The sequence below is a fragment of the Aethalodelphis obliquidens genome, unplaced genomic scaffold (assembly GCF_003676395.1).
Source record: "Aethalodelphis obliquidens isolate GAN/ISIS:26980383/991018 unplaced genomic scaffold, ASM367639v1 scaffold53, whole genome shotgun sequence".
Classification (NCBI taxonomy): domain Eukaryota; kingdom Metazoa; phylum Chordata; class Mammalia; order Artiodactyla; family Delphinidae; genus Aethalodelphis; species Aethalodelphis obliquidens.
Window position 1 is genome coordinate 8157293 of NW_020837997.1, and position 9436 is coordinate 8166728.

The following is a 9436-nucleotide window of genomic DNA, read 5'->3' on the forward strand; positions in this document are numbered from 1 at the left end:
TCAGTCTATTTCATCCTCCTGTTTCATGCCCAGGCTCCCCATTGACTAAACCCAACCAGAAGCCATAAGGCAAGAAAGCCCATTGATACAGTTCATACTGACTAACCTTCTAAGGTGCAGCAAGGTAGAGTAAGTGGGTTCTCTGCGGGGGAAGAAAACCAGAACTGCTCACCCCTTTTGCTTCTTAGAATCTACTCTTAACAGTCACCTGGGTGGAAACTTCATGTCCCTACCCAGGAATTCCATCAACTACTCTAGCGTCCTGGGTGCTGTCAAAGTGCTGATATACTCACATCTGTGGTCTAAACTAGTCTCCTCCACAAGTGTTCTTCAAGATGGATATGGGGTTCTTGGGAGGAAAGTGCAAAAAATAACCTAAACGTCCTAGTTCCCAGAAGGCGAACACTCCCACTGGGAGGCAAAGTAAGAACCCCATTGAACTTTATGGCTGCTATGAGGCCAGCACACAAGGAAAGACGTCACCATGGCTTTTGGCATGGGTAATTAGTCCTGTCACCCAGAAGATGTGGGTTTTCTGTTACACAGTGAGGGCAAAGAAGAAAACATTCGGAATTCAGGTAATCCAATGAGATGTCTCTTGATATTCTTTTCCCAATTTTGTTGATGAACAAGTGTAGCAGCTCTATCCTGAGAAAGGTACGGTGACCAGGTGTTCAGACTCCTCGATGATCTGGATCATCCCGCCAGGTAAGCCACCTAGACCAGCGGAGATGCTAGTCAAGGGTGAAAGGAATGTAGGGTAGGGTAGGGTAGTAGAGGAAAGTGATAAGTGTCAGTTGCAGCTGACGCTTAGAATAGCTGAGAATAGCTGCTGTGGACAGTTGTCTGTAGTTCGTCCCGTTTATCTTTCTCTTGGAAATGTCTCCAGGCAACAAGAGCAACCAGAATCCTATGTGCATTCACTGTAAGAAGCAGGTACATCTGAGTGGCATAATTGGAGGACCATAAGGGAGACCAGTATATTTCCCAGTTTCTTCTTTTAGGACTAAGTCACTTCCCCAGCTGCTGGAAGTGTTGGCTGCTAATGGCTCATGCTGACAGCCTCTCTGGGAATTCCCTTGGGCCAAAGAAAAGTGCGACACCTAAGATTATGGCAACTGTCCAGGGGCCAGTCCACTTCCAATGACTGGTTCATTTGGGGGGTACAAAGGTACAATTACTTTGCCTCAATTTGAGACACCCCTGAAGGGTCAGCCTCAGCTCGGGAACTCCCCATGGGATCAAGGGTAGTCTTCATTCTTAAATTATCACAGTTCAATCTCTTATTCTGCTCAATCCTGGTTCTCTAGAGATAGTTACCTTAGGCAAGTGACAAACTTTTCATGCCAAAGTTTTTTCATCTGTAAAATGGAAACAATAAGAGTGCCTACTTTTTTAGACATATACTAAGGATTCAATCAATACATGTAAAACACTTAAGAGACTTCCTGGTGTATAGGAAACATTGTATATTTATTTCATCTTTTATTATGAATTAATTAAAATTCACTGTGGGATTATACTGAGCAAAATAAGCCACACTCAAAAGAGTAAATATTGTACAGTTATATTTGTATGAATTTCAAGGACAAGCAAAAAATCTGTGACAGGAAAATAATCAGAACAGTGGTTGCATTTAAGCTCAGGTTGTGAGGGAGGGGCAGGGATTGACTGAAGAGACATGAAGGGACTTTATGGGGTGAGGAGAGTGTTCTGTATCTTAGTAGCAGCATAGGTATATGCATTTGTCAAAACACACTGAACTGTACACTTAAGGTCTCTACATTGTACTGCACGTAACATACCTAAATTTAAATCAGATTTGTGCCAAGTGAAAGGAGCCAGAGACAAAAAGACATTTATTGTATAATTCCATTGTATGACATTCTGGAAAAGGCAAAACTTTAGGGAAGGACAAATCAGTGGTTTCTAGGGGCAAGGAGTAAGAGAGGGGGGTGACCACAAAGGGGCAGAACAAAGGGATTTGAGAGTGATGAAATTGTTCTGTCACAAATGTGTTGATGTTCATGTGTGTATCATGTTCAGTCGTGACTGTGTTGATTGATCCATAACTCTAGCATTTGCCAAAACCTACAGAACTGTACCAACCACCACAGAGAGTGAATATTACTATGGGTTTACAAAGAAAAAGTAATCCCCCAGATAGGGGAGGGAGTGCAAACTATAACAAATGAACCTAACTGTATGACAAATGAATAACATAACCACAACGAACAGGGCAAAAAGGAAACCAAATTTACTTTAGAAGACTGTTTTGACTGGATACTGTAAGGTTGAATACAAAAAGAACTGTCCAGAAATTCTGTACTCTAGTTTTTAAAAAATTGTTTTTCAGATGACACGCATTAGCACTTCTGAAGCTACTTTGTGTGTATACTAGTGTTGAACAACTAAGTAAATAGACAGTAGAAAATGAGAACTAATTAATCAGAGAAAGATGCTTTAAAAACACATTAAACCGGGCTTCCCTGGTGGCGCAGTGGTTGAGAGTCCCCCTGCCAATGCAGGGGACACGGGTTCGTGCCCCGGTCTGGGAAGATCCCACATGCCGTGGAGCGACTAGGCCCGTGAGCCATGGCCACTGAGCCTGTGCGTCCGGAGCCCGTGCTCCACAATGGGAGAGGCCACAACAGTGAGAGGCAAGCGTACCGAAAAAAAAAAAAAATGGGAGCAGAGGAATTGAATAGACATTTTTCCAAAAAAGATATACAAGTGGCCAACAGGTATGTGAAAATGTGCTCGACATTACTAATTATCAGAGAAATGCAGATCAAAGCCACAAGACATCACCTCATACCTGTTAGAATGACTAGCATCGAAAAGAGATAACAGGGACTTCGCTGGTGGCTCAGTGGTTAAGAATCCACCTGCCAATGCAGGGGACATGGGTTCGAGCCCTGGTCCAGGAAGATCCCACATGCCACGGAGCAACTAAGCCCGTGCGCCACAACTACTGAGCCCACGTGCCGCAAGTACTGAAGCCCATGCGCCTAGAGTCCATGCTCCACAACAAGAGAAGCCACGGCAATGAGAAGCCCGCACACCACAGCAAAAGAATAGCCCCCGCTAGCCGCAACTAGAGAAAGCCCGCATGCAGCAACGAAGACCCAACGCAGCCAAAAATTAATTAATTTTTTAAAAAAGAGAGCGGAGAGGGGAACCCAGATTAAATACTCTGGGAGCTTTCTGGAGCAAGGAAGGGCCCACCCTTACATCCCACCACCCCACTCCTGCATTGTGAGCAGCAAAATGACGTCATAGACCAGCGGCCCCGCCCCCTCTCCCTCTCTCCGCCTGTGCTTGCCCCAGGCCTGGCCTCAGCCTTTTCTCTCCACACCCCCCTCACCCCAGAGGAAAGTGGGCTGCCTTGCCAAGCAACCCACGCGACCACTTACAGCCATGGATCCAAATCGGGGCAACCCCCCGGGGCCCCAGACCTCCCCAGAGGCCCCCAAGCCTAGCCCGAACCCCTGCTCAATCCTGGCGAACAATACCATGCCGCAAGAACCCCCCAGCTTGGTGGGCGACAGGTTGCCCCCAAAGACCCGGGCGGTGGTCATCGACATGGGCACAGGCACCTGTAAGGTGGGCTTCGCGGGGCAGGCCCGGCCCACCTACACCGTGGCCACCGTCGTCGGCTGCCAGCCCAAGAAGTCGACCACCACCGGGCCGCCGGTGCTGGAGGCGTTCATTGGCGAAGCAGCCCGCGCTCGCCCTGAGCTGATGCTGGTGCAGACCGTGCGGAACGGCATCGTGGTGGACTGGGACGCAGCCGAGCTGATCTGGCGCCACATGCTGGAACACGACCTCCTCGTGAACCCCCGGGACCACCCGCTGCTGTTCTCCGATCCGCCCTTCAGCCCCACCACCAACCGCGAGAAGCTGGTGGAGGTGGCTTTCGAGTCACTGAGCTCCCCCGCCATGTATGTGGCTTCCCAGTCAGTGCTGTCCGCCTACGCGCACGGGCGGGTCAGCGGGCTGGTGGTGGACACGGGCCACGGGGTCACCTACACGGTGCCCGTCTTCCAGGGCTACAACCTGCCTCACGCCACAGAGCGCCTGGACCTGGCGGGCACCCACCTGACCGCCTTCCTGGCGGAGATGCTGCTCGGCTCCGGTTTGCCGCTGGGGCAGCATGACCTGGACACGGTGGAGAACATCAAGCGCCGCTACTGCTATGTGGCCTCCGACTTCCTGAAGGCACAGGCCCGGCCCGAGGAGGAATGCCGCCAGACCTTGAAGCTGCCTGACGGGCGGATGGTCACGCTGGGCAAAGAGCTGTTCCGGTGCCCTGAACTGCTGTTCAGCCCCCCCCGAGATCCCAGGGCTGTCGCCCGTGAGCGTCCCCACCATGGCGAAACAGAGTCTTCAGAAGGTGCCGCTGGAGTTGCGGACTGATTTGGCCCAGAACGTGCTGCTCTGCGGGGGCTCTTCACTCTTCACCGGGTTTGAGGATCGCTTCCGCGCTGAGCTGCAGCGCGGTCTGCCCCCAGAGGCCCACGTGGTAGTGGCGGCCCAGCCCACCAGGAATTTCTCCGTGTGGATCGGCGGCTCCATCCTCGCCTCGCTGAGCGCCTTCAAGTTCTGCTGGGTCTTGCGGGAGCAGTACGAAGAGCAGGGGCCCCACGTCGTGTACCGCAAATGCTGCTGACACGGCCAGGGGTGGGTGTGGGCGGTGCTGGGTTGGGGCGAGTTATGGGCAGTAAAGTTTCTGCTACCCAGATGGCTCCGTCCTGCCTTCCCCCAAGGCCGGGCCCAGTCCACTGCTGGACCCACCCAGATGCGCCTGGCTGTGACCCCACAGACACACCCGCCCTGGTGGACTACCTCCCAAGACATCCCTGGTTCTGCCCTGCTTTGACTCACCTCCCAGGAGCCATCCCCTGAGACACCCCAGTTCTGACTCCCTGACCCTCCGTCCCCCACGATCAACCCCCCTACACACACACACACACACACACACACACACACACACACACACCACCATGTGCTAACCCTGTCAAACCCATCTCCCACAATCCTAGTCTCCCACCACACTCGGGTTGGGATCTCCTTCCCAAGCCCACCCCAAAACTATCCCTGGTTCTCAGCACCCCAAATCCACCCACTCTTTGGTTTCCCGGGTCTGATTATCCAAAGTTCTCTGACACCCTGATGTTCTGAACATCCCCCCACAAGTGCTGCATCCCCACACCACCACAAAGATCCAGAATCTGACCCTCAAGGGTCTCCCCTACAACAGCACACTAAAGGATCCCCCAGTGTTCAAAGTCCATCCCCCAAGTTCCACCCTCCTCCAAAGCTCTGACCTCCCCACATGATTCGTTTCCCCAAACTCCTTCCATCCAGATGCTCCCACAACCCCTCCCCCATCTTTACCCCCAAAGAACCCCAAGTTCTGAGACCCCCCAAACCCCCCGGCTGGCCCCCCCTCTGCTCTCAGCCCACCCCCCCCCCCGCTCTGTAACTTCCCCAGAAATACTCCCACGTGATTTCTCAGTGCATCTCCTGACCCCATTCCTCAGCTCCTGGAATATCCTCCCAGGAAGGCTACGGCCCCCAGGACCATCATGTGATGACCCCAGTAATGCACCTGTGTTCTGAATCCCCCAACTCCCTCCCCAAAGACATTTTCCCAGGGTTGCCCTCTGGTGAACCCCAGGACACCCCATCCTGGTGTTCTCAGGCTCCCGGAACTCACCCCCAGGACCAGCCACAAGGTCCCATCCCATTAGTTGAGACACCAACAGCCAGTGACATTTACAAGGACTGCCCAGCGCAATGTGACCCTGAGGCAGATACCCCAGGTGGGGGGTCCCCCTGGACACTGGCTCCCTCCTGCCAACCCCACACAAGTCTCCAGTGCTAGTTGTCCTGGGCTGTCCATCCCCATCACCTTCCATTCCACTAGTGTTTCATTCCAAGTCCACCCCATCTCCCCAGACCTCTCTCGGCATATTCCTTCTATGCCACTCCAGGGGCTTTCTCTGGGACCTGCCCTGAGGATGTCCTATGAAGCCTCTACTACCCCACCTGCAGGGTGGAGGGGCTGGACATTCTCCCCACAGGGTAGCCTCAGTCCCCTCTCCCTGCTCTGCCCTTATCCTCAGCTACCGAGGCCCCTGCTGGAGGCAGGACCCTTTGCCTTTATGCCGTCTAGCCCAGCCCAGTTAATGTTAGGATCCCTGGCCAGCAGCCTGGACACATCCTCCCAATGTAGCAACAAAATAAGCCTGAGCTGTCAGAGCTTATCCACGTTCATGCTGGGTCCAAGGGATCATTCATTCATTCATTCAAACAGTCAATGCTTACTAAGCTTCACTCACAGGCTTTGTCTCTCCCTGAGTCTTTCTGTGTCTTTTTGGTTTTGGTTTTTATTTGTTTACTTGAGGTGTTTTTCTCTCTGACTCACCTACCAGCACTAGTTCTTATGCAGGAATTTTCCAGCGTGGAAACTCCTATATTCATGGAGCGTGTGAGCCCACCCCACTCCCCCATCTGCCATCAGGCAATGGGAGGGAGTGAAGGCCCTGGTCATCCCCACCCACCCTGTACCACTGTGTCCTGGGCAGTGGCTCCAGCCCCCTCACAGGCCAGTGGGTGGTCCTCAGCTGAGAGGACAGCCTCACAGACAGGCTCAGATCCCCATATCACAAGCATGCAAGGTTGGACCCCCTCCCTTGCCTTACCTCCTGCAGGCAGCCTCAACCTGTAGAATCAGCAAGATCTCCCAGGAGGTTATGAAGTGGTGAGGGGAACTGCTCATTCTTCCCACCAGGGGGCAGCACCTCCAAGCACAAGGCCTTAAGGGCAGAGCCGAATTTAGAACCACGATGGCTGCAGCAAACTTGGCATCCCAGACCCACCCCAAACCATGATGTCAGGGCACTGCCAGCCACACACACACAGAGAAGGGATGTGGGACAGGCTGAGTCTCAGAAGTCACAGGAAGTGAGGAGGATGCAGAAACCCCTGCCACCCTTGAGCTGCTGGGAAACCCAAAGGACACTCACTTAGACCAGGCTAAGTTTCCCCCAGCTCCAAACCTTCCCTGGGATAGAGATTTCCTCTGCAACCCTCTGGAAATGTGCCCCCCCATTTGCACATTCCCAGGGATGGGGAGCTCACTACTTCAAGTCTGTGTTAGAAATCTCAACTCATGGACTTCCCTGGGGACGCAGTGGTTAAGAATCTGCCTGCCAATGCAGGGGACACGGGTTTGAGCCCTGGTCCAGGAAGATCCCACATGCCATGGAGCAACTGAGCCCATGCACCACACTACTGAGCCCGCGCACCTAGAGCCCATGTTCCGCAACAAAAGAAGCCACTGCAATAAGAAGCCCGTGCACCGCAATGAAGAGTAGCCCCCGCTCACTGCAACTAGAGAAAGCCTGCGCACAATAACGAAGACCCAACACAGCCCAAAATAAATTAATTAATTAATTTTAAAAAAAATCTCAAGTCATCCCAGGAGTCTTAGGTAAACCTCTGCAGTCTGCTTGCCACCCCCCATCCAGAGCACTGAGAGCACCAGAGACCCTGAGCCCCCCACTCAGGCCCACATGCACCCCTGGACTCTACTCTCTCCCAAACCCAACATCCTCAAGTTTTTCCATTTCTGGCTTTAAGTCACTCACGCACCCATTCCACAAACATTCATTGGCCACCCACTACATGCCCGGCACCGTGCTCAAATCTAAGGAAACCACAGTGATCAAGAAATGGGGTCTCAGGAAACCACAGTCAACAAGAAATGGGGTCTCAGCCTCCCAGACCCTCCTCGGAAGGTCTGACCAGGTCACTTCTTCCATCAACTTCCAACTGCCTGATATCTGTTCCACACACTGACCCACAAGTCCTTTCCTTCTTATGGCCTCAAAAGCACACACTTCCTTCCCACCCCAGCCCAGGCCTCTTCATTGCTCACCTGGAGGATTGTGGGAGCCTCCGCCCTGGTGCCCTGGTTACCTCTCTCACCCTCTGGAAGGCCCTTGCAGAGGATTTCCGCAAAGCGTAACTTAGAACCCTCTGGTGGAAAACAAAACCCAAGTTCTTATGATAGCTCTGAATCCTCTGCCAACCTCTCCAGACTTCTCCTTGACTTTCCCTCCCACCACCTTCACCCCCAACACACCAGTTGCCTTTCTGTTCCTCAAACATACTGTTACGGGCTGCATGTGTCCCCCCCAGAATTCCTATGCTGGAGATTGGGCCCTAATCCAATATGACACGTGTCCTTATAAAAAGGGGAAATTATGACAACACACACAGAGGGAAGGCCATGTGAGGACACAACAAGAAGACAGCCGTCTACAAGCCGAGGAGAGAGGCCTCAGAAGAAACCAGCCCTGCCAACACCTTGACCTTGCATTTCTAGCCTCCGTAATTGTGAGAAAATAAATGTCTGTTGTATAAGCCATCTAGTCTGTAATCTATTTTGTTATGGCAACCCCAGTAGACTAAGAGAGATTTTACCAAGTGTGGTTCGGAAGGTAGTTATAATGCCAGCTACAACCATGTGGCCAATTACAGAAATGAGGACTATAACTGTCATGAGTACTTCTCTCTTGTTTTTTATGAATATGTGTGTATATTACATATATACACACATATGTATGTATATGTATATATATATACATAAACCAAATATCTTTGTTTTCTTCCCTCTTTTATCTCCATATCATGTAACATAAGATGTATTGACTTTATAGCATAGTATTTAAATATTGTTCACTTTACACCCTAGTATTTAAATTAGGGTATCAAAGAGAAGGGTAAACGTAACTCAATTACTTTATCTCCTCACCCTGAACAATGTTAAGACAAATGACAATTCAAAAAATAAATTAAATAAATTATAAGTAATTTTTAAATGACAAATGGAGTAAACTACAGTTCATAACACAAAGGGACAGTGTCCATAATATATAAAGAGCTCTTGGAAACAATCAACAAGAAAAATATTACAACAGTCCATGGAAAAGTTAAAAAAGGATATTAAATTTGAGCTCACAGAGAAAGAAACACAAATGGTTCTTAGTCACAAGAGAAGATTCTCAATCTCATAAGGGAAATGAACTTTAAAACTACACTGCAAGACCATGTTTAATCCATCAGATTGGCAGAGATCAAAAGGTTTGATAACTCCCCAGGTTGGTGAGGCTCTGGGGAAACTGGTACTCTCTTATTCTGATGATGCAGAAGGAAACTGGTACAAACCCTTACGCAGAACAAATGGTAATATCTACCTAAATGACAAATACACACACCTTCCAAGCCAGCTATCACACTTCCAGGAATTTCTCCTTCAGATACACTCACTCGTATGTGAAATGACATCAGTGCAGTTATCCACTGTACGGTGCAGCACTTTATTGTGGCAAAACATAGGAAAAAACATTACGTGTTGCCAACG

At 50.6% G+C, this 9436-nt stretch overlaps 1 protein-coding gene across 1 annotated transcript; it reads left to right on the forward strand.

The window, feature by feature from the left end:
- The first annotated feature begins 3420 nt into the window (after positions 1-3420).
- On the forward strand, positions 3421-4672 carry ACTL9 (actin like 9). The gene is given in 2 exon segments (XM_027086020.1): positions 3421-4329; positions 4331-4672. Coding segments are annotated over 2 exon segments (1251 nt in total).
- The last annotated feature ends 4764 nt before the right edge of the window (positions 4673-9436 follow it).